The 25883-nt window shown below is 45.2% G+C and overlaps 2 protein-coding genes across 15 annotated transcripts; both read left to right on the forward strand.

Annotated features, from left to right (window-relative positions):
* Positions 1-418: 418 nt before the first annotated feature.
* Positions 419-16291, forward strand: LOC124036180 (intraflagellar transport protein 81 homolog). 14 transcript variants are annotated; one of them, XM_046350413.1, is made up of 8 exons: positions 419-507; positions 8465-8617; positions 8752-10401; positions 11393-11535; positions 12270-12361; positions 12793-12921; positions 14469-14692; positions 14797-15453. In XM_046350413.1, the coding sequence occupies exons 6-8, from the start codon at positions 12799-12801 to the stop codon at positions 15236-15238; spliced, it is 789 nt and encodes a 262-aa protein (XP_046206369.1). In that variant the 5' UTR covers positions 419-507; positions 8465-8617; positions 8752-10401; positions 11393-11535; positions 12270-12361; positions 12793-12798; the 3' UTR covers positions 15239-15453. The 14 variants fall into 14 exon arrangements, 9 of the variants coding, with proteins under 9 accessions (XP_046206369.1, XP_046206368.1, XP_046206367.1 ...); XM_046350412.1 differs by having other exon boundaries at positions 8752-9372; positions 10258-11535; XM_046350411.1 differs by having other exon boundaries at positions 8752-8845; positions 9173-11535.
* Positions 16292-18619: 2328 nt separating this feature from the next.
* LOC124036181 (intraflagellar transport protein 81 homolog) lies at positions 18620-20929 on the forward strand. Its single transcript, XM_046350421.1, has 5 exons — positions 18620-18689; positions 18823-18894; positions 18989-19065; positions 19432-19477; positions 19940-20929. Exons 2-5 carry the CDS (start codon positions 18886-18888, stop codon positions 20120-20122), a joined length of 315 nt encoding a protein of 104 aa, XP_046206377.1. The 5' UTR covers positions 18620-18689; positions 18823-18885; the 3' UTR covers positions 20123-20929.
* The last annotated feature ends 4954 nt before the right edge of the window (positions 20930-25883 follow it).

Here is a 25883-nt window from a genome sequence, read left to right on the forward strand (position 1 = left end):
CATGTTCACGCAGATGAGCAGGGACCCTGGGCATCTTTCTTTTGTTGTTTTTCAGAGTCAGTAGAAAGGCCTCTTAAGTGTCCTAAGTTCTCATAACTGTAACGTTAATTGCCTACCGTCTGTAAGCTGTTAGTGTCTTGACGACCGTTCCACAGGTGCATGTTCATTAATTGTTTATGGTTTATTGAACAAGCATGGGAAACAGTGTTTAAACCATTACAATGAAGATCTGTGAAGTTATTTGGATTTTTACAAATTATCTTTGAAAGACAGGGTCCTGAAAAAGGAACGTTGACATATTATCAAAGATTGTTGTCAATTACATATTCCAAATTCACCTTCAAGTAGATTTATAAGCATGATGTTGGTTTCTTTTAAAATGCTGATAATAAGGTGTGTTGTCATTTGGATATGTCCAGCTTTTCCAGGCAGAGCAGAGACTGCAGAGATCTCAGCAGCAGCTGAAGAACCTGCGGCAGTCAACATCAGTAGATTCCAAGCCAGAGAGTGAGTAGGTGTGTTCTGCATCACCCTCCACACCACAGTTGGTTGAAAAGGTTGAAAGGTCAAGGACACGACAGATTAGGCTGAATCTCTGTTAATTGATTCTGTCACGGTTGTCGTAAGAACGGGACCAAGGCGCAGCAGATATTCAGTTCCACATATTTATTCCAAAATTGAAACATAAAGCCAAAACAATAAACCAAATAGACAAACAACGGAACGTGACTACGTGGTGCACATGCACAAACACAAAATAATATCCCACAAACACAGGTGGGAAAAATATCAACTTAAATATGATCCCCAATTAGAGACAACGAATACCAGCTGCCTCTAATTGGGAATCATACAAAACACCAACATAGAAAACATAAAATAGAACACAACATATAAATATTAAACCAGAATACCCCCTAGTCATGCCCTGACCTCGTACACCATAGAGAAACAAGGGCTCTCTATGGTCAGGACATGACAGATTCACATCTATTAAGGCCCCATAATCATCTAGTGTTGGTCTCTTTACAATCACACAGGAGATTTTCACATTTATAGTTTCCAAAATGACCAAAGTAAAGACAGACAGACAGACATGAAAGCTTTTGTGAGTGTCACACCAACAAAGCATTTGCAATACAATGACTCAAAATACCACATATCTGTCATGCAGGTGAAAGAGGACCCAAAAGCGACTTGGCGAAAACAGAGTCTTTAATCCAGAAAAGTGAATACAAACAAAAAAACACAACTTTCACTCGAAATGACGAGGACCAACTGGAGACTCGATCTTGAACAGCAGGTGAACAGCAGGTTGCCTCGGGAAGGCACTCGAACCAGACAGACTCAGACACCTGCTCACCACGCAGCATCTGAGGAAAACACGACACGACAGGGCGATACACAATCACAGCACGGTGAATTCTAAACAAGGAACCGACAGGACAGGAACGGAACACAAAGGAAGAAATAGGGACTCTAATCAGGGGAAAGGATCGGGAACAGGTGTGGGAAGATTAAATGATTGATTAGGGGAATAGGAACAGCTGGGAGCAGGAACGGAACGATAGAGAGAAGAGAGAGCGAGAGAGTGAGAGAGGGAGGGGGAGAGAGAGGGATAGAAAGAGGGAAAGAACCTAATAAGACCAGCAGAGGGAAACGAATAGAATGGGAAGCACAGGGACAAGACAAGATAATAAATGACAAAACATGACAGTACCCCCCCACTCACCGAGCGCCTCCTGGCGCACTCGAGGAGGAATCCTGGCGGCAACGGAGGAAATCATCGATGAGTGAACGGTCCAGCACGTCCCGAGACGGAACCCAACTCCTCTCCTCAGGACCGTAACCCTCCCAATCCACTAAGTATTGGTGACCCCGTCCCCGAGAACGCATGTCCATGATCTTATGTACCTTGTAAATAGGTGCGCTCTCGACAAGGACGGGAGGGGGGGAGGGAAGACGAACGGGGGTGCGAAGAAAGGGCTTGACACAGGAGACATGGAAGACAGGATGGACGCGACGAAGATGTCGCGGAAGAAGCAGTCGCACAGCGACAGGATTGACGACCTGGGAGACACGGAACGGACCAATGAACCGCGGAGTCAACTTACGAGAAGCTGTCGTAAGAGGAAGGTTGCGAGTGGAAAGCCACACTCTCTGGCCGCAACAATACCTTGGACTCTTAATCCTGCGTTTATTGGCGGCTCTCACAGTCTGTGCCCTGTAACGGCAAAGTGCAGACCTCACCCTCCTCCAGGTGCGCTCACAACGTTGGACAAACGCTTGAGCGGAGGGAACGCTGGACTCGGCAAGCTGGGATGAGAACAGAGGAGGCTGGTAACCCAGACTACTCTGAAACGGAGATAACCCGGTAGCAGACGAAGGAAGCGAATTGTGAGCGTATTCTGCCCAGGGGAGCTGTTCTGCCCAAGACGCAGGGTTTCTGAAAGAAAGGCTGCGTAGTATGCGACCAATCGTCTGATTGGCCCTCTCTGCTTGACCGTTAGACTGGGGATGAAACCCGGAAGAGAGACTGACGGACGCACCAATCAAACGACAGAACTCCCTCCAAAACTGTGACGTGAATTGCGGGCCTCTGTCTGAAACGGCGTCTAACGGGAGGCCATGAATTCTGAATACATTCTCGATAATGATTTGTGCCGTCTCCTTAGCGGAAGGAAGTTTAGCGAGGGGAATGAAATGTGCCGCCTTAGAGAACCTATCGACAACCGTAAGAATCACAGTCTTCCCCGCAGACAAAGGCAGACCGGTAATGAAGTCTAGGGCGATGTGAGACCATGGTCGAGAAGGAATGGGGAGCGGTCTGAGACGACCGGCAGGAGGAGAGTTACCCGACTTAGTCTGCGCGCAGTCCGAACAAGCAGCCACGAAACGGCGCGTGTCACGCTCCTGAGTCGGCCACCAAAAGCGCTGGCGAATAGACGCAAGAGTGCCTCGAACACCGGGATGACCAGCTAACTTGGCAGAGTGAGCCCACTGAAGAACAGCCAGACGAGTGGAAACAGGAACGAAAAGGAGGTTACTAGGACAAGCGCGCGGCGACGCAGTGTGCGTGAGTGCTTGCTTAACCTGTCTTTCAATTCCCCAGACTGTTAACCCGACAACACGCCCATAAGGAAGAATCCCCTCGGGATCAGTAGAAGCCACAGAAGAACTAAACAGACGGGATAAGGCATCAGGCTTGGTGTTCTTGCTACCCGGACGGTAAGAAATCACAAACTCGAAACGAGCGAAAAACAACGCCCAACGAGCTTGACGGGCATTAAGTCGTTTGGCAGAACGGATGTACTCAAGGTTCTTATGGTCTGTCCAAACGACAAAAGGAACGGTCGCCCCCTCCAACCACTGTCGCCATTCGCCTAGGGCTAAGCGGATGGCGAGCAGTTCACGGTTACCCACATCATAGTTGCGCTCAGATGGCGACAGGCGATGAGAAAAATAAGCGCAAGGATGAACCTTATCGTCAGACTGGAAGCGCTGGGATAGAATGGCTCCCACGCCTACCTCTGAAGCGTCAACCTCGACAATGAATTGTCTAGTGACGTCAGGAGTAACGAGGATAGGAGCGGACGTAAAACGTTCTTTTAGAAGATCAAAAGCTCCCTGGGCGGAACCGGACCACTTAAAACACGTCTTGACAGAAGTAAGAGCTGTGAGAGGGGCAGCAACTTGACCGAAATTACGAATGAAACGCCGATAGAAATTAGCGAAACCTAAAAAGCGCTGCAACTCGACACGTGACCATGGAACGGGCCAATCACTGACAGCTTGGACCTTAGCGGAATCCATCTGAATGCCTTCAGCGGAAATAACGGAACCGAGAAAAGTAACGGAGGAGACATGAAAAGAGCACTTCTCAGCCTTTACGTAGAGACAATTCTCTAAAAGGCGCTGTAGAACACGTCGAACGTGCTGAACATGAATCTCGAGTGACGGAGAAAAAATCAGGATATCGTCAAGATAGACAAAAACAAAGATGTTCAGCATGTCTCTCAGAACATCATTAACTAATGCCTGAAAAACAGCTGGCGCATTGGCGAGACCAAACGGCAGAACCCGGTACTCAAAATGCCCTAACGGAGTGTTAAACGCCGTTTTCCACTCGTCCCCCTCTCTGATGCGCACGAGATGGTAAGCGTTACGAAGGTCCAACTTAGTAAAGCACCTGGCTCCCTGCAGAATCTCGAAGGCTGATGACGTAAGGGGAAGCGGATAACGATTCTTAACCGTTATGTCATTCAGCCCTCGATAATCCACGCAGGGGCGCAGAGTACCGTCCTTCTTCTTAACAAAAAAGAACCCCGCCCCGGCCGGAGAGGAAGAAGGCACTATGGTACCGGCGTCAAGAGACACAGACAAATAATCCTCGAGAGCCTTACGTTCGGGAGCCGACAGAGAGTAAAGTCTACCCCGAGGAGGAGTGGTCCCCGGAAGGAGATCAATACTACAATCATACGACCGGTGAGGAGGAAGGGAGTTGGCTCGGGACCGACTGAAGACCGTGCGCAGATCATGATATTCCTCCGGCACTCCTGTCAAATCGCCAGGTTCCTCCTGAGAAGTAGGGACAGAAGAAACGGGAGGGATGGCAGACATTAAACACTTCACATGACAAGAAACGTTCCAGGATAGGATAGAATTACTAGACCAATTAATAGAAGGATTATGACATACTAGCCAGGGATGACCCAAAACAACAGGTGTAAACGGTGAACGAAAAATCAAAAAAGAAATAGTCTCACTGTGGTTACCAGATACTGTGAGGGTTAACGGTAGTGTCTCAAATCTGATACTGGGAAGATGACTACCATCTAAGGCGAACATGGGCGTAGGCTTCTCTAACTCTCTGAAAGGAATGTCATGTTTCCGAACCCATGCTTCGTCCATGAAACAACCCTCAGCCCCAGAGTCTATCAAGGCACTACATGTAGCACCCGAACCGGTCCAGCGTAGATGGACCGACAAAGTAGTACAGGATTTAGATGGAGAGACTTGAGTAGTTGCGCTCACCTGTAGCCCTCCGCTTACAGATGAGCTCTGGCTTTTACTGGACATGAATTAACAAAATGTCCAGCAACTCCGCAATAGAGGCACAGGCGGTTGGTGATCCTCCGTTCCCTCTCCTTAGTCGAGATGCGAATCCCTCCCAACTGCATGGGCTCAGTCTCTGAGCCAGAGGAGGGAGATGGTTGCGATGCGGAGCAGGGAAACACCGTTGATGCGAGCTCTCTTCCACGAGCCCGGTGACGAAGATCTACCCGTCGTTCTATGCGGATGGCGAGAGCAATCAAAGAGTCCACATCTGAAGGAACCTCCCGGGAGAGAATCTCATCCTTAACCACTGCGTGGAGTCCCTCCAGAAAACGAGCGAGCAGCGCCGGCTCGTTCCACTCACTAGAGGCAGCAAGAGTGCGAAACTCAATAGAATAATCCGTTATGGACCGTTCACCTTGGCATAAGGAAGCCAGGGCCCTAGAAGCCTCCCTACCAAAAACTGAACGGTCAAAAACCCGAATCATCTCCTCTTTAAAGTTCTGGAACTTGTTAGAGCAATCAGCCCTTGCCTCCCAGATAGCTGTGCCCCATTCTCGAGCCCGGCCAGTAAGGAGTGAAATGACGTAAGCAACCCGAGCTCTCTCTCTAGAGTATGTGTTGGGTTGGAGAGAGAACACAATCTCACACTGCGTGAGAAAGGAGCGGCACTCAGTGGGCTGCCCGGAGTAGCAAGGTGGGTTATTAACCCTAGGTTCTGGAGGCTCGGCAGGCCAGGAAGTAACAGGTGGCACGAGACGTTGACTCTGGAACTGTCCAGAGAGGTCGGAAACCTGAGCGGCCAGGTTCTCCACGGCATGGCGAGCAGCAGACAATTCCTGCTCGTGTCTGCCGAGCATGGCTCCTTGGATCTCGACGGCAGTGTAACGAGCGTCTGAAGTCGCTGGGTCCATTCCTTGGTCGGTTCCTTCTGTCATGCAGGTGAAAGAGGACCCAAAAGCGACTTGGCGAAAACAGAGTCTTTAATCCAGAAAAGTGAATACAAACAAAAAAACACAACTTTCACTCGAAATGACGAGGACCAACTGGAGACTCGATCTTGAACAGCAGGTGAACAGCAGGTTGCCTCGGGAAGGCACTCGAACCAGACAGACTCAGACACCTGCTCACCACGCAGCATCTGAGGAAAACACGACACGACAGGGCGATACACAATCACAGCACGGTGAATTCTAAACAAGGAACCGACAGGACAGGAACGGAACACAAAGGAAGAAATAGGGACTCTAATCAGGGGAAAGCATCGGGAACAGGTGTGGGAAGATTAAATGATTGATTAGGGGAATAGGAACAGCTGGGAGCAGGAACGGAACGATAGAGAGAAGAGAGAGCGAGAGAGTGAGAGAGGGAGGGGGAGAGAGAGGGATAGAAAGAGGGAAAGAACCTAATAAGACCAGCAGAGGGAAACGAATAGAATGGGAAGCACAGGGACAAGACAAGATAATAAATGACAAAACATGACAATATCAAATGATGTGACCCTCTTGTAAAGGTTTTCAGTCTCATGTAGGTCTACTGTGTGTCAGTTAAACAGCAGCATGGAAGAACACTAGATAGAGTGCATTTTGAAAGTATTCAGACCCCTTCCCTTTTTCCACATTTTGTTACGTTACAGCCTTATTCTAAAATGGATTAAAATAATTTTTTCCACTCATCTATCTACACACAATACCCCATAAAGACAAAGAGAAAACAGGTTTTTGCAAATGTATAAAAACAGAAATAGCTTATTTACATAAATATTCAGACCCTTTGATATGTGACTCAAAATTGAGCTCAGGTGCATCCTGTTTCCATTGATTATCCTTGATCAACTTGATTGGAGTCCACCTGTGGTAAATTCAATTGATTGGACATGATTTGGAAAGGTACACCTGTCTATATAAGGTCCCACAGTTGACAGTGCATGTCAGAGCAAAAACCAAGCCATGAGGTCAAAGGAATTGTCCGTAGAGCTCAGAGACAGGATTGTGTCGAGGCACTGATCTGGGGAAGTGTATTATCAAATGTCTGAGGCATTGAAAGTCCCCAAGAACACATTGGCCTCTCATTCATAAATGGAATAAGTTTGGAACCACCGAGACAATTCCTAGAGCTGGACGCCTGGCCAAACTGAGCAATCGGGTGAGAAGGGCCTTGGTCAGGGAGGTGACCAAGAACCCGGTGGTCACTCTGACAGAGTTTCAGAGTTCTTCTGTGGAGATGGGAGAAACTTCCAAAAGGACAACCATCTCTGCAGCACTCCACCAATTAGGCATTTATGGTAGAGTGGCCAGATGGAAGCCACTCCTCAGTAAAAGGCACATAACAACCCGCTTGGATTTTGCCAAAAGGCACCTAAAGACACTCAGACCATAAGAAACAAGATTCTCTGGTCTGATGAAACCAAGATTTAACTCTTTGGACTGAATTCCAAGTGTCACATTTGGAGGAAACCTGGCACCATCGCTACGGTGAAGCATGGCGGTGGCGGCATCATGCTTTGGGGATGTTTCTCAACGTCAGGGAATGGGAGACTAGTCAGGATCGAGGGAAAGATGAACGTAGCAAATTACAAAGAGATTCTTGATGAAAACCCGCTCCAGAGCCCTCGGGACCTCAGACTGGGGCGAAGGTTCACCTTCCAACAGGACAATGACCCAAAGCACACAGCCAAGACAACGTAGCAGTGCATTCGGGTCAACTCTCTGAATGTCCTTGAGTGGCCCTGCCAGAGCCTGGACTTGAACCCCATCGAACATCTCTGGAGAGACCTGAAAATAACCGTGCAGCGACGCTCCCCATCGAACCTGACAGAGCTTGAGGATCTGCAGAGAAGAATAGGATAAACTCCGCAGATACAGGTGTGCCAAGCTTGTAGCGTCATACCCAAGACTTAAATCTGTAATCGTTGCCAAAGGTGCTTCAACAAAGTACTGAGTGAAGTGTCTGAATACTTATGTAAATGTACTATTTCTGTTTTTTATAATTTAGCAAAAATTTCAGTAGCACTGGTTTTGATTTGTCATTATGGGGTATTGTGTGTAGATTGATGAGGAAAAAAATATATTGAATCAATTTTAGAATTAGGGTGTAACGTAACAATGTGGAAAAAGTCAAGGGGTCTAAATGCTTTCCGAACGCACTGTATGTTGAGGTTATGCTCCTGCATTGATGAATTAAAACAATGTTTTGCATACGCTCTCTTGATTTTGTTTAATGTTAATTATTGTGATGAGCAGATGTGCTCAACTCAAGATCAGCATATTACCCTTCTTTTCTTCTATGAGCAGGTGTGCCTTATTGTGTTTCAAAGACTTTCAGAATGATGTAGCCTGATCAAATATATCTGTTACTGTCGGTTACTGTCTCTGTTACTGTCTATGTTACTGTCTCCGGCTTAATGAAGAGGCTTGAAGAGGAGATCAAGTTCAACTCCTAAATGGTGTCTGACAAACTGCCCAAGGAGCTGGAGAGTAAGAGGCGGATGGTGCAGTAACTGCAGAAGGTGGTGTCCAAGCCAGACATGGGCCAAGCTGAGTTTAGGGAACTAGAGGACAAGGTGAGCTATCTACCTACCTGGGTAATTAAGCTATAGAGCCTTGTCAATTTTGTTCAAGAATGACTAACAGTAACCAAACAGGTTGTTTCTGACAAATTGAAAGTTTGAGTCTGACTGTTCCCCACTTTGTCCAGAATCGAGAGAACACCATTGAAATAAATCTGCTGATTGAGAAAAGAATGATGAGAAATGACCCCATGGATGATAAACTGTCTCTTCAGGCAGCAGGTGATTTGCTTCTCCTTGTCTCACATTCTCTAACCATACAGTACATTGATATGACATAACACCAGCAATTACATTGGATGAAGGTTATGTCCATTTCAGAATGCCATTCCCTGTCATTGATACTAAATCACACAAGTCTTTGTCAGTTAAATGAATCTGTATGCGCTGGCTGTCTGTGTGTTGTTAAGCGTTTGCTGGCTCTTTGAACTTGTTAGGATGATTGATGTTGTCTGATGAACGGAGGCGGCTTTATTTATCATCAAAAGGTTTATTCAGGTTATCATATTGATATTTTAATATTTTTTGGTCTCTTTTATGTGAGAACAGCCAAGCACGAGACCTGGAGGGAGACGGGGTAGCTAACCACCTCTCACAGCTCAGTACTCTGGTCTGAACATCATCATCATCCACACCAATAGTAATCCCCTTCCTAACCATTGGAACAGGGTCGGAGCCTTTTTCGACGGGGAGTGATGTATCGTCATTGTCCAGCAAAAAGACTGCTACCCTTATACAATCCACAGGAGGTTGGTGGCACCTTAATTGGGGAGGACAGGCTCATGTAATGGCTGGAGCGGAATAAGTGGAATTGTATCAAATATGGTTTCTATGTGTTTGATTCCATTCGCTCTGTTTCAGCCATTATGAGCTGTCCTCTCACCAGCCTCCACTGATACCATCTGCTCTGTATTCGCATGTTACGTTGTACATCTGCTCACCACTCAAAACTGAACATCACTATCCAAACTCTCTGAGGATAAAGCAAAATGCATCAGAGATGATATGTTTTCCATCTTTAGGGGTAGATTCATTAAACATTCTACTGTTTGCTTACGTCAAACTTTGTTGATAAGAGTGAAGCGCGGTAGAGTTGTGTGCCGCACTGAACGTGAGATGCTATTTCTGCTCTTATGTAAACAGAGAGGGGCTTACTGGCTAAAGCTACTTATCCCTTTCCCCTCACTCTCCCACATTCCCATGCAAGGTTAAAAATAGACAACAGCATGGACTACCTAGAACCAGGATAGTAATTGAACAAACTGTCTGAAATGTTAACTGTTTTCAAATCTCTTCTAAATTAATTCCGCAAAACACAAACCATTGCAGTGTGAATCCTTCAACTAAATGTAACTCAATGGCTGATATTTTATCCCAATCGAAACAAACTGACACAAGCTTTGACGCTATGTTTGGTTAGATCCCACTGAACCACTGGCAGAGAGTGGACTCTCAAATTTGAGTGGCTTTTTAGCCTCTGCAACACAGTGCCAGGAGCCATCACTCCTGTGTCAACACACCCTGTGCCTGGCTGTATAAGTTCAAGGATGATAAGGAAAAACGGCCACTCTTCACATCTCAAACTATGCCTGTTCCTGCACCCATATGTTCATGTCTGACTGTTTTGTGAGCAGGAGTTCCACACGCAGTGAGATCATGGTGCTGAGACAGGCTGGCGAGGCACAAAAGCTGCCTGTCTGAAATAGCAGCCACTTCCTCCCTGCTCTCCCCAATGCCCTGTTCATGTGGGTGGTTTCATCTGCTCCCCTGGATAATAAGTGAGTGTGTTTTGATGGGAAAGGGAACTCTAAACCTACTTCTTCTCAGTGTGGTAAAACAGTAGGTGAGAACAAGAAGGGTTTCTGTGGTAAATGGAAGGGACTTATCAGTCTCTCCTGGAGTCATGGGTCATGGTGGAAATGATCACCTTATCAGAGGTATTTTCCATTCTGAGCGTGCGTGTAATCACATGTCACCCAGCAGCTGCAGGAGGGCGTCTGTATTATGCCCCTGTGTGCCCATCCTTAGTTAGCTTGGTTTTGGTCCACCATGTGTCTAGTGTTCCATCATCCATTGCTTGGCTCTCTGTTCACTTACACCCCAAATTCCCCCAACATAAATAACAGATGTGTTTGCTCAATCTGGAAAGGTTATTCACCCTGCCGAAATAGATTTCACATACACTCTAGGCTACTGCTATTTATAAATATGCACAGTGCGTACCATGTTTAATTATCTACTATCCCATTGTGCTGCATTTTCAAAAACGATCCTCTGTCATGATAAATAGTTCAAGCCCTTCAAAGTACTGGCTAATTTAGTAGCAGTTGTTCTGGGGACCCATTGTATGTGACGAGAGAATGCTATGCAGCATTCTTCTGCCTGCTAATTCCCTCTCAACCTTGTCTGCCCTTGATGTCCTGAAATAAAACAAACCATATATTCGAAGTGACGTAACATTCTGTGATTTCTGGGGTTCTCCAGAATGTACAACAGCTATAAATGTTGACATGCACAGGATTCTCATCGTACCCCTACAGAGAAGGGGGGCCAATGTTTGTGTTTGCCACGGGTCATGTCTGTCTTGGTAGGAATTGGAGAGGATGACCTTGCTTCAAGATGTGGTTGTTTGTGTGTATCTGGGAAGAAAGAGAACATGTCAGTCTCATTTTCAGACACAAAAAAATGCAATGTTATTGTCATTACTTTTAGGAATTCCCTTTCTCTTAGCATATTTTTTTCATGACCGTCTCCCTCGGTTCTTCTCAGTCCAATCGTTTTGTTGGGAAATTGCGCAGCAAGGGGACGGTGTTCAAGAAGAAGAGGCAGGAGATTACCGAGCTGAGCACGGGATCCTGCAGCAGACAGAGGAGATCCTAAAAGAGAGGCGTGAGGTCAGCCAACAGCAACTGGTAATGCACCTCACTAATCCCCTTTCACAGCTATCAGCTATGGGCAGCTATCCACCCTACCTGCTTTCCTCCATACCGCGTCAGCCCTCTTATAGTGCTGCACGTGCCTTTCCATCCTGCCCATGTTGATGTAAATTGCATTAAAAGTGAAGTGACATAACCTTCCTGGAAATTATTTCACACCTCAAAACCCTCCCACCTCCTGACTTGCTAAAAGCCTGGCTGACACAGGGAGGGCTGGGCTGCTGCTATTTGCGAAGGCTGCATCTGTTTCTCTCTTATGACGCTGGTATTTTTTTTTATCAGTGGCTGCATCCCCCCCACCACCACGGCTGGTTGTCTGTTGGTGCCTGAGCCCCCTCCTCTCGCTACCTGCATTCCTGTTCCCAACTGTTACCCCTCCCACATAAAATGAACCATTTGCTGCAACAATGTTGGTTATAGCCTACCGTATAACCCAGAACATGCTAGAAGCCCAGCCTGCCACTGTGATCTATTCATATCAGAACCAAATATTAGAATGAATGTAGTTTAATTAGGTCATTCACATTCAGTCTTTATCAGTGTTTGAACAGATTTGCAATGGAGGGCTGGGGGATACGTGTGAAGGAAATTGTGTTTATTTTCATAGGTCACAGATTTCTCACTCATCATATACAATAGACTGCACACACACACACACACACACACTGCTACCTCAACTGCATGTAACCTTCTCTTCTTGGACAACAAAGTGGCCTGTACTCCCAGGTGTGGAACTGAGCCCTGACTGTTTGTGTGGACACAACGCTTCACAGTGCATAGAGCTGCGACTCCGGTGCCAGAGGTCAGTTCAGGATTAGGCTCCGTGCTATATCCTCCCAGACAGGGAGGGAGTAACTTAGTCACAGCTATAGACTTACATTTGTCGATATGGTGCAAACTAATTATAAACAATGAATTAGCTGAGCCATTGTATGTAATTACATGGAGATTTACGCACCTCAAAATATTAACTTGAATTTACTGATTACAATCATTAAAATAGCCCACTGCCTTGCAGCTCCTGTGGGTGTAGATAGACTACATTGCTCAAGTGCCAGGTGTTTCTAATGAACTCTTGCCAGGTCCCTACACTGACATTTGGTTTAGGATTATAAAACTGGACACAATCTCATGTTATGCTGCCATATTGCAAGGCACAAGGATCTCATATTTTGTGTACTAACGGATGACTGGAACCCCATATGCCCTTTCATGCTCTTATTGTCTGTGTAGCAATCCATGGAGGCACAGAAGCGGATCTCTGGGTACAGTGACACTCAGGAGGAACTGGAGAGGATGTCGGCCGTCAAGGGTGAACTGGACGAAATGAAGGCACGCTCTCTGGACGACGTGTCTGAAATGGTGACTATACCAGGGGATCGGAGTCACTGTCTGAGTAGCATGTCACTTTACCACAGGGACAGATCTTTACCCACTCCAGACAACCCCCATACTCAGTCACAGGATCATGCTCATTGCCTTCAGTTGCTTGTCCAGATGCACAATTTGTTTTACAAGAACCTTCCTTGTCTGACTGCTGTTTTGTTTGTGTCATTGATTACTTAGCATTGATTTTGTGTCTTTGAAACCTTGAAATACCCCTCATGCATTTTTCAACTGTCCTTTGTGCTTGTATTGTCAAGGGGGTTCTGGGTGAGTCAGCATCAAACTCACTCAGAACCCCCTGTTGGCCACATGTTTGTCTTAACTTTTTTCCTTAACTTTTTTTCCTCTTCCCAGCATTGGGCGCTAGTCGATTCAGGCGCAGCTGGGAACTTTATGGATCGCGGACTCACCCTTAAGTTAGGGGTTCCGCTGGTGCCGATAGATTCTGCTTTCCCCGTGCACTCCCTAGATAGCCGGCCATTAGGGTCAGGGATGGTCAGGGAGACCACAGTTCCACTGGACATGGTGACGCAGGGGAATCATAGGGAGCTTATCAGTCTTTAAATTATTGATTCGCCTGCGTTTCCAGTGGTGCTAGGGAGTCCCTGGCTGGCCCGGCACAATCCTAAAATTTTGTGGAGACAGGGGGTTCTCCAGGGGTGGTCAGAGGAGTGTTCTGGAAGGTGTTTGGGAGTTTCCATCGGTGCCACGTCGGTGGAAAGTCCAGACCAGGGTTCCACGGTGTGCATTCTCCCCGAGTATGCCAATTTGGCAATCGCTTTCAGTAAAGTGAAAGTGACTAAATTACCACCTTATCGACCGGGCCGCGGCTTTTGTGGAGCGATGGGTAATGACGCTTCGTGGGTGACTGTTGTTGATGTGTGCAGAGGGTCCCTAGTTCGCGCCCGGGTATGGGAGTGGGGACGGTCTAAAGTTATACTGTTACACGTAATTGGCCGACTCCGACCACGGTAAAAGAGGTGCAGCGTTTTTGGCCAGATAGCGGCTCCCATTACCTCACTGCTGAAGGGGGACCCGGTGCGGTTACAGTGGTCAGCAGAGGCGGACGGAGCTTTCAACAAGTTGAAGGCGCTGTTCAATGATGCGCCCGTGTTGGCGCATCCGGACCCCTCTCTAGCGTTCATAGTGGAGGTGGACGCGTCCGAGACTGGGGTGGGTGCCGTGCTATCACAACTCCGCCCCTGCGCTTTCTTCTCAAGGAGCTCTGAAGGTGTGGAGACAGTGGCTTGAGGGGGCTAAGCACCCCTTTCTCATCTGGACCGACCACCAGAATCTGGAGTATATTCAGGCAGCTAGGAGACTTAACCCACGTCAGGCAAGGTGGGCCATATTCTTCACCCGGTTTCCGGTTTACATTGTCTTATAGACCGGGCTCCCAGAACGTAAAGGCTGACGCACTGTCCTGCCTTTACGACACGGAGGATAGGTCCTGATACATTCCCTGGGCTGAAATGGCCCAGAATTCACTACGCCACTCCTCTACTAATGTGTCCCCTTTTCAGTATGTGTTGGGGTACCAGCCGGTCCTGGCACCATGGCATCCGAGCCAGACCGAAGCTCCTGGAGGTCCGTCCAGGAATCTCTCCAACAAGCGAGTGGACGCCAGAAGAGGAGTGCTGACCGCCACCGCAGTGAGGCCCCCTTGTTTGTACCGGAGGACAGGGTCTGGCTCTCGACCCGAAACCTGCCCCTCCGTTTGCCCTGCCGGAAGCTGGGTCCGCAGTGTGTAGGGCCCTTTAAAGTCCTGAGGAGAATAAACGAGGTGTGTTATCGATTACAACTCCCTTCCTATTATCGTATTAACCTCTCGTTTCATGTGTCTCTCCTCAGGCCGGTGGTAGCTGGTCCCCTGCAGGACAGTGAGGTGCCGGAGGTCCCTCCCCCCGCCTCTGGACATCGAGGGGTCTCCGGCGTATACGATACGGGACATTCTGGACTCAAGACACCGGGTGAGGGGCCTGCAGTACCTTGTGGACTGGGAGGGGTACGGTCCGGAGGAGAGGTGCTGGGTACCGGTGGGGGACATCTTGGATCCATCAATGTTGAGGGATTTCCATCGCCTCCATCCGGATCGCCCTGCACCTCGTCCTCCGGGGCGACCTTGAGGCCGGTGTCGGCGCACTGCGGGAGCCACGCGTCGGGGGGGTACTGTCACGAGTCCGACCGAGGGTGGCTTCCCATTCCGGTCGGGTGGTGCTCGGCGGTCGTCGTCATCGGCCTATTAGCTGCCACTGATTGTCTTTCCTCCCCCTCCTTATATGTTTATTGTTAGCACCTGTTCGTGAATCATTAGTTGGGCTTTATTAGACAGCCGGCCGGCCCGCCTGTTTCTTTGTGCGGGATTAATTATTGTGACCTTCGGTCCCGTAGTAGAGGAACGTGTTTGTTCCTTGTCGTGTATATCTGTTGTACTATTTTCGTCCCCCGTGTTTGGGGCAGTTTGGTTGTGAGCACCCTGTGTTGCGTTAGTGCATTAAAGAGCACAGCATTGCACTCTCTGTTTCCTGCGTCTTGACTCCACACCCACAACACCTGGAGCGTTACATGTATTCAGGGGAAAAGAGGAGTTGGTGGGTTTCAAGCCAGGTTTGATCACCAAATCAACCTGTTTTATCAATATGTCATGCCATTGCAATGAAGTCCAAGTAGAACCAGTTGCAAATGATTAGACCCCAGTTCAATATGTTTTTGAAATTCTTTAAAGGTTAGTCAGGGTTTGTGGTTGAAGCTGGCAGGTTTCACACTTAGAAGATAGTAGACTGCCGCTCCCAATGATGGATTCAAGCATTCCTGGCTGTAGCTATAAAGTAGACTTTCACTCAACTCACCATCTTCCAGATGACTCATTCCTCATATACAATAGACCACATAACCACACACACTGCTATACACACACACACACACTGGAGAATGGTGGCCTGTACTCTCAGGTGTCGAGCTGAGCCCTGCCTGTTTGCTCAACCCTTCAAAGTGCATAGACCTGCAACACCTGTCGCTATAAAGTAGACTTTCACTCACCTCACAATCTTCCAATCCCCTGGTTGGCTTTAGACAGCTCTGCCTCTCCATGCACACCCTATACGACCCCTACTTGTGTAAAACACAGGTGACATATGATTATTAGATGTTATTATGGGCATAGTCAGCCATCTTCTGTACAGCACATTGAGATATCAGCTGATGTACGAAGGGCTATATAAATACATTTGATTTGATCTTAATCTGACATTTCTGTGGATAATTTTTTGCACCAAACCAGGATGTTGGCATATGGGTTAAAATATGTGTTACTTTTTTTCAGGTCAAAGAACTAAACTCGACGATTCAAAGGAACCGAGGCCTTTGAGACAGCAACGTCAGGTGAACGTCACACGCTGTGAAACTTTGTCTGTAGTTTCATCTTCAAATTGCGTCATTACACAGAGCGTCTATAGAATTAGCCAAATGTACAACCCCAGATTATTATGCGAAACTAGAAGATTAGCAAAGCATGACAGGAGGTCAATAGGTTTATCAAAGGAAGGGGAAAACCTTGATGCTTCTATTCTATTCACTTTCAAGTTTTAATGTCACATGCAGAAGTATAGTGAAATGCCTTTCTTGCAAGCTCCAAACCCAACAATGCAGTCATCAATATCAATGTAGCACTAAAAATAACTTTAGGTAGAACAAAAACATACGAGAAATAAGAATAAGGTTTGCAGGATTTTTGTGGAGTACTTTAACGATAGTTTACATAGAGTCTATATGTAAAGTATACGATAGGGAAAGCCCCTCACATCTCTTGGCTAAAGCAGGGGATCATATTTTCCAATATGTGTTCCCTAATTTGGTATAAAATCATACGTGCTAACAATAACTTATGATGAAAAGATGTGTCAGAAATAATTTAATAGACTAGGCTTGGGCTAAGATTCAGTAAAATGATGAAAATATATATTTTTATTTTACCTTTATTTAACTAGGCAAGTCAGTTAAGAACAAATTCTTATTTTCAATGACGGCCTAGGAGCTGCCTGTTCAGGGGCAGAACGACAGATTTGTACCTTGTCAGCTCAGGGGTTTGAACTTGCAACCTTCCGGTTACTAGTCCAATGCTCTAACCACTAGGCTACCCTGCCGCCCCATGGCCTTTGATCTGATAGTGATATGAAAGGCGTTGGGGAAACTACATTTTGCATATAGTACATTTGTACTAGTAGGGGGTATTCAGACCCCTTGACTTTTTCCACTTTTTTTTTACTTTACAGCCTTATTCTAAAATTGATAAAATAATTTGTTTCCCTCATCATTCTACAGACAATACCCCAAAATGACAAAGTGAAAACAGGTTTTTAGAAATGTTTGCAAATGTATACTTTCTTTTAAACAGAAATACGTATTCAGACCCTGATGGGAGTTGTCCTTCTGGAAGGCTCTATCTCTGCAGCACTCCACCAATCAGGCCTTTATGGTAGAGTAGCCAGATGGAAGCCACTCTTTAGTAAAATGCACATGACAGCCCGCTTGGAGTTTGCCAAAAGGCACCTAAAGACACTCAGACCATGAGAAACAAGATTCTCTGGTCTGATGAAACCAAGATTGAACTTTTTGGCCTGAATGCCAAGCGTCACCTCTGGAAGAAACCTGGCACCATCCCTATGGTGAAGCATGGTGGTAGCAGCATCATGCTAAGGGGATGTATTTTAGGGGCATGGACTGGTAGACTAGTCAGGATCGAGGGAAAGATTAACTGAGCAAAGTACAGAGATCCTTGATGAAAACCTGCTCCAGAGCGCTCAGGACCTCAGACGGGGGCAAAGGTTCACCTTCAAACAGTAAACAGCCTTAAGTACACAGCCACGACAACACAGGAGTGGCTTCGGGACAAGTCTCTGAATGTCTTTGAGTGGCCCAGCCAGAGCCCGGACTTGAACCCGATCAAACATCTCTGGAGAGACCTGAAAACAGCTGTGTAGTGACGCTCCCCATCCAACCTGACAGAGCTTAGGAGGATTTACAGAGAAGAATGGGAGAAACTCCCCAAATACAGGTGTGTCAAGCTTGTAGCGTCATACCCAAGAAGACTCGAGGCTGTAATCACTGCCAAAGGTACTTCAACAAAGTACTGAGTAAAGTGTCTGAATACTTACGTAAATGTGATATTCAAATCAAATGTTATTTGGCATGTACGCCGAATACAACAGGTGTAGATCTTACAGTGAAATGCTTACTTACAAACCCTTAACCAACAATGCAGTTTTAAGACAAAGAAGTGCTAAGTAAAAAATAAAAGTAACAAATAATTAAAGAGCAGCAGTAAAATCACATTTGCGAGGCTTTATACAGGGGGTACATGTACAGAGTCTATGTGTGGGGGCACTGGTGTTAGATGAGGTATTTCAGTTTTTTTTATACATTTGAAAAAAATTCTTCACCCGTTTTTGCATTGCCAGTATGAGGTATTGTGTGTAGATTTGATGAGGGGAAATCAAATGTAACAAAATGTGGAAAAGTCTGAATACTTTGCAAATGCACTGTATATAACGTACTATAACAGTGAAATGTATTGTCATTGTACTTAAATGCTGTAGAATATGCGCATCTATGTGTATTTCTCTGTTCATGTGTCTGTGAATGGGGATTTCATTCTTCACAGGAGCTAACTCAAAAGTATGAGGAAAAGAAGGCCAAGTATGACAGCTGTGCTGCAGGTCTGGAGAGTAACCAATCCACTGGACCAGGTACAATATTAAATGCTATGTGTAGACACCTGACCTAACACCACATATGACATTTTCTATATGTAATTTGTTCACATACACCACACAATTGCAATGTTCTCTCCAAGAGGAACAGTTCAGTTTCTTCTTGCAGGAGGTGAGAGCTCTGAGGGAGGCGACGACTCGGGAGGAAAACTGATACCACTACATCAACTGCATGAAAGAGGTAAGGGGCTCAGGTAGCAAACAACACCTGATCTGTGCTGCGACAGTCAACCAGAGCTCCTGTTCTTCTCCCCATCTCTCTCTGTTCTTCACAGATCATTGAGTTGCAAATGCAGCAAGCAGCAGATGAGATGAAGGCCCCTGATCCGCAAGAGAAGAGGAAAACCATCAGGTGAGTCTGCCTGCTGCTTAGGACTTCTATTACCGCAGTGCCCTTCATAAGGCTCCTATTACAACACGTGTTGCCACACACCTCCCCATACACCTCCCTCACTTGCAGCAGTCCGTTAGTAGGTTCACCCTCACAGGTATTTTATATACTATATTTATGCATTCCAAAGTGTGTCCAGAACTATTGCTTTTCTTTAGAAAAATATGTAAGTAAAGTACTGGTTTAATAAAATATGTTATGGATGTTTGCTATTGTATGTTGTGTTATTCAACTAACAGGTAGTCCTTCCCTTGTGAAACAATAATGGCAGCAGTGATCTTAAGTTAATAGGCTCACGTGACCACTGACTCTCCGGCTGTTTCACAGGGAGCAGTACATGAAGAACGTTGCAGAGCAGGAGTCCCTGGGCAAGGTGAGCAGAGAGGTGCTTTGTGTGCTTTGTCAGGGTGCAGGCATAGTGCCAATGGCATCTGACATAGATCCCCTGCAAACACAGAGGCCATACTTTAGGTTCTTCCCCACCCTGATCAGAATGGGGCCAGAGAGGAGAAAGTGCATGGCAGAGGGCCCACCCCACCCCTGGCACATTCATGACAAGCTACTTCTTTATTAGGGTTTCCCATCTATGGTTATGAATAGGCTTGATGCTAATGCACTTGGTCATGTTTGTCTGGTCAAGCTTCCAGTCAATGAATACAAAGATCTCATGACCACCCTTCCATTCAGTGTTTGATACAAAACCATATGCTGGCACTTGAAAAGAAACTGAACATGTCTGTTTAACTATGCTGGTATCATACACTGTCTTTGATGTCAAAATGAGCATGTTGTGCTGATGTAATAAGGATTCCTCTTTCCCTTTGGACAACAACAGAAGTTGCGTGAGCAGCAGAAGGCGGTGAGGGAGAGCCACAGGCCCAACATGAAGCAGGTGAAGATGTGGCTCGACCTGGAGCAGCTGATGGTGTGCAAGCTTGGGTGCTTCCCGAGGGCCCAGAACCAGGTTTCCATTGGTCAGGTCATCCAGGAGGGCGGTGAGGATAGGCTGGTGCTGTGAGAATGAGGAGACTGTCAACGCAGGGCCAACTCTGGTACACTAAGCTCTACCACAATGACCAGGACTTCTCACTCATCTCACTACTGTACTTCGTTCTCCAGTTATAGTTCATCAGTCTGTCTCGCTTTTTATCTATTTTAGGTACTTTTCATCTCTTAATGTAATCAAAACATCTCTGCTTTCATTGCCTAAAGTTAAAAGGATTCAATTCAACCAATCTGTGTTGATCCTGGTTTAGTTAGCTAGTTATGTTCTCTGTGAATAATCCCAAACTAAGATTTAGTTCCATTTAACAGATTTTTCTCCCGTGAGGAGCACCTTTCTGATGATGATATTGTGAGAGGTGCCTGATGAGAACTGAAAGAACACATGATCCAGAAGGTGTCTGACGGATAAGAGGTTTAACTCTCTGGCTCTTTGACTTCAAACAAATCCTCAGCCTCCATATTTGTTGACACATCTTTAAGAATACAGCTCCAATCTATATGTCTAAAGATAACCGCGTACAAAGTGTTGCACTTGGGAAGCGGCTGCGCGCCGCTATTTTGGGAAACAACTTCCATGACCTTGGGCCGAGGAGCTTGCCTATTTTGGAAATCAATTGGACCTCTGTTGTTAAAACAGGACAGTGCAGGGTGAACTGGTCCAGCATTATCATCTTGCATATTGTATATTGGCCAAGTCTATGCCCGTTTTAACACTTAAAATGTAACGACTCAATTTTTAAAACTTATATCACATTAGCTACATAATATCCTGTTGTATTTCTCATTTGACTTTGTTAGTACAAATACATTCTTAAAACAATACTTGAAGATAATCAATATTTGGTCGTAATTCTGTCTGACTAGTCACAGCCATCTAAAGGTGATGGATAACAGTGAATGATAAATCAAACTGACAGGTTAGCTTTCGTCTTTAGAATATACCTATGCTATTCACAAATCACTCATTCTGAATACCTCTGTCTATAAATGCCGACGTGAATAAGGGGACATGTCACTCGCCGTGCCCTTCACTACAGCTTTGGCTGTAGTGAAGCATAACTCAATATTCTGCTCACAGCCACAGTTAGTGCCAGATGGATCAAGAGTGAATTCTAGAAGGCTACTTGACTGGGAACTGATTGGCAGAGAATTATAACCGAACAACAGGATTGGTAATGTGCCACTGGAGGCCTCATTAGGAAGTGTCAACAGATGATAAATGCCAGTCCTGTTTTAAAGAGCTGACAATAATGCCCCCTAATAAACACAGTGGGGTGTCAACTAGTGGCCTTCGCTGACATCCTTCACACCATAATAGCAGTTTGCCTGTGATTGCTTTGCATCTCTTGGTTTGACTAAGAGAATCTGCCTTTGTTTACGTCACATTCTGATTTCAGGTGAGATGCATGCAAATATATGAGCATGCAGCCTGGGGTCCAGTAACTTTCATTGTTGTTGGTTATCAGGGTAGGGGAGTAACGGATTACATGTAAGGGATTACAAAATACAATAACTAATCCATTGCATTACTAGCAAAAATATTGTAGTCAGATTACAGATACTTTTGAAAATCTAGACTACTTCATGGATTGCTTTTATTCAGAAATGAGGTTTGTGAAAAATATTTGACACTTCTGTTTTCTCAGACATTCAAATCAGCATTGAAAAATGGTGCAAATTTAAGTTTGTTCCACCTGAGCGAGTCTGACCAGAAGTCAGAGACCACTATGATGACACACCAAATGTGTTTGATGGATCGCGGGAAAAGAGCAGGAGTAGGCTACAGTCCAAACTATGTCTTCCAATGGTGCGACTGCTGTCAGCATCCAAAGATTATCCAACTTGAATAAACGCTTGGAGGTCAGGAGGACAGCAGTGGTGTAATCTACGGTGATATGGATATCACTTATTGTTATCTACATAGCGCATTGATGTGAATCACACTGCTGCTCTCTCATTTAGCTATTAGCGCCTTACGGATTGTGATGGTTGTGGATGGCTGTTCACAAATCTAAATGTGTATTTGAACCCAATGGTTGAATTCAAGAAGATTAAGCTGCCTATCATTGTTTTTGAAACCAGTGAACAGCCAGTGAAAAATGCAGATCTCAGCCTATGGAATAAAAGTGGGGCTTTTATTGCTCAATGTAATTCATGCTGGTAAAAATGTTTTATCCATAGGCCTAATGGACATATGTTCAAACTCGCACACTTTTGATAGACTTAAAGGGGCAATCAGTAGTTGCTACATCCATTTTTGGACTTAAATACATTCTTGAAGAATATAACATATAAATGCCTCATGAGCTTATTACTCCATGAGAAACCAAAATATAAGCTTTTTTTCTCCAATGTTTGTAAACATTGTAAATGTAAACAAACACTGTATAGCCTCCTAACATGAATAAAACAATAATTGTTATATAATGTATGGTCAGTCCTTGCATCTATAGCTCTATCTATTAATCTGAGAGTGGTTACATTTCTCCAGGCCCATATACCTCAGCTTTTTACCAAAACAGGCGGGGTATCCATTTTGTTATTGTTTCTGTTCCTTTTCCCTTTAAACAGTTGCATATTATCAAAATATCAAAGTGTCACCAACTAAAAGTTAAACAATAGGCCTATAGCAAATGCAGCATATGGCATTCATTATTCACATGTAAATATCACTTTTCAGTAGCGCTCAAAGCATACCATTCCATGAGCGCAACATTTATTTTTTCATCTTGAATCAATGAGCCTAATCAGTCCTGCATGACACCAAAATCATAAACAGCAGGGTAAATCCTTAGTTTTGGGGTTATGCTGAGGTAAAACAATTTGGCTAATCTATACTTCCATATTTCCATAAATCCTTTTCTTGAAGATCAAGGGGTATAAAATGTATTGTAATGACTGGAATTCTGATGTTTTTAATGTAAAGATATAATTTAATCATTATTATATGTAATAGAAGGCGATGGGTTAGAAGAAGCCTACATAACCAATCCATAAAGTAAAATGTTACATCCATATGGCCAGCTATGTAAACTTTAACATAGATTTATCCTGCAATAGATGTGGTTCAATAGGTAACATACATTTTCATCTTCTTCTAATGCCTTTAAGGGGAAATTAATCTAAAAGTAACTGAATGTAATCGTATTACGTTACTGAGTTTGGGTAATCCAAAAGTTACGTTACTGATTATCATTTTGGACAGGTAACTAACTAACTGTAATGGATTACATGTATTAAGTAACCTACCCAACCCTGTTGGTAACTAATGTATGTAAATACTGGGTGTGGCTAGGTATGCAAACCTAGAGTGTGGATCACAATCTATGCTGGTACATAGACTTTCAAGATAAGGAAACCAATATTTTTCAATTTTGGTGAACTAAGAAGAACCAAAAAAGTTAATTGAATGTGCCACATCTAGGCCTATGTCTTCGTTATCCCATGTCAAAGTACATTGATCTTGGGTTACTGTAAATTAGTTAATGGCTTTTTAGTTTGCTCATTTAATAATTCAAAGCAAATAATGGTACTGGAGACTGGAGAGCGAGCAGGCTTTCGTTACACCCCTCTGTTTCAGCTAATCATGGACTAAATACCACAATATGTTTTATTTTAACAAGGTGTGTTAATGATGTGCTGGAATAAATGCATGTAAGCCTACACCTAGTAGCCCTAGAGTCTAAGTTGGAGAGCCCTGAACTAGGGCCTTACTGATCCTGGGAAAGGAAAATGTATCAACCTGATTTTCTATATCTAATTACTACAGAGTCGGAGGATTGTTTGACAATGTCTGTCACTGGCTGCAAACTAATGGCAAACTCTTGGTAAATTCAATTTAGCCTAATTGTCCTTACTTTCGAGTAAACATTTCCAGACTCCTTCTGTCCAACGAGAGTAGCCCACAGGTGGAATATGCAAGAAAGGGGCCGTGTTGAGGTCGTCACTAGTTACCCCAGCCACAAAGTCAGAAGGCCCGCTTACTCAACCAATCAGTTGAGGGAGTGTGATGCCGCGTATTCCGGTTTGCAGGAAACACCTCATTTTCTAAATTGCCTACCTTGAGTTAAAGTTTTGAAGACAAAATTAGTAAATACATTCAGGAGCAAGAATTGACAACATCACTAAAATTCATAACATTGAGAAAGTTTTGGGAAAAAGGCCAAGTTGTCTTTTTTAATATAACTTGTAGCTATTTGAGGGCATGTTCTCAGAACATGTGCAAAACCGTTTACAGGTATATTCACTGTAATGTTCAACATCTCCTTGTCCCCAGTCTATAATCCCCACGTTTTGAGAGAACCACCATCATTCCTGTTCATGCCACAATGACTACCGCCCTGTAGCACTCACATCTGTAATCCTGAAGTGCTTTGAGAGGCTGGTTATGGCACACATCAACTCCATCATCCCAGACACCATAGACCCACTCCAATTTGCATACCGCCCCAACAGATCCATACAAGATGCAATCTCACCTCCACTCCACACTGCCCTCACCCACCTAGATAAGAGGAATATCTATGTTAGAATGCTGTTCATTGATTACAGCTCAGCGTTCAACACCATTGTCCCCTCCAAGCTCGTCACCAAGCTTAGGACCCTGGGACTGAACACCTCCCTCTGCAACTGGATCCCGGACTTCCTGACTGACTGGCTGACCCCAGGTGGTGAGGGTAGGCATCATCACCTCCGCCACGCTGACCCTCAACACGGGGGCCCCACAAGGGTGTGTGCTTAGTCCCCTCCTGTACTCCCTGTTCACCCACGACTGCATGGCCACGCACAACTCCAACATCCTCATCAAGTTTGCTGATGACACGACGGTGATAGGCCAGAATACAGACGGTGATGAGACTGCCTACAGGGAGTAGGTCAGTGACCTGGCAGTGTGGGTCCGTAACACAACCTCTCCCTCAATGTCAGTAAGACCAAGGAGCTGATCGAGGACTAAAGGAAACGGGGGACGAGCACGCCCCAACCACATACACGGGGATAAAGTGGACCAGGTCGAGAGCTTCAAGTTCCTCAGTTTCCAAATCACTAAGAACTTAATGGTCCACACACGCGCACAGCTGTGAAAAATGCGCTACAGTGCCTCTTCCCCCTCAGCAGGTTGAATAGGTTTGGCATGGACCCTCAAAGTTCTACACCTGTACCATTGAGAGCATCTTGACTGGCTGCGTCACTGCTTGGTGTGCCATTCCACTAGTATAATAAGGGATTCCATTCCAAGCACACATGAGTTTAGTGCCTCGTTCAAATGCTAGACGGAACTCTGAAATGTATGACTTGCTAAATGGTTGTAGTCATACACAAACCACGTTCAACCAGTTAGCAAGTCGGTAATTTCAGAGTTCCGACTAGCACTTGAACGCGGCACTAAACTTGTGTGCTTGGAATGGAGTCTGCTGTTGTGGGAAGTTTTGTTAAGATCCCCAACGCTTGGTCCCAACATTAAACATGCAATGCTTGCGGTACTGTTTTGGAAGCATAAGGACCTTGTTTTTCATATCAGAGAGAAATAATTATCAAAAAAAGAAAAAGGTTAAATTGATACACAACTTGAAAGGGTTTTGGTTAGTTTCCCCACACAGCCGTATTTGCATGTTATAACGCTTATTTACGGAAAACTACAGAAGACGAAGCGACCAACTTTACACTGAACAAAAATATAAATGCAACATGTAAATTGTTGGTCCCATGTTTCATGAGCTGAAATATTTGATGTATTTCTCTCCAATTTTGTGCATACATTTGTTTACATCCCTGTA

Source organism: Oncorhynchus gorbuscha, linkage group LG05 (assembly GCF_021184085.1).
Source record: "Oncorhynchus gorbuscha isolate QuinsamMale2020 ecotype Even-year linkage group LG05, OgorEven_v1.0, whole genome shotgun sequence".
Lineage (NCBI taxonomy): Eukaryota > Metazoa > Chordata > Actinopteri > Salmoniformes > Salmonidae > Oncorhynchus > Oncorhynchus gorbuscha.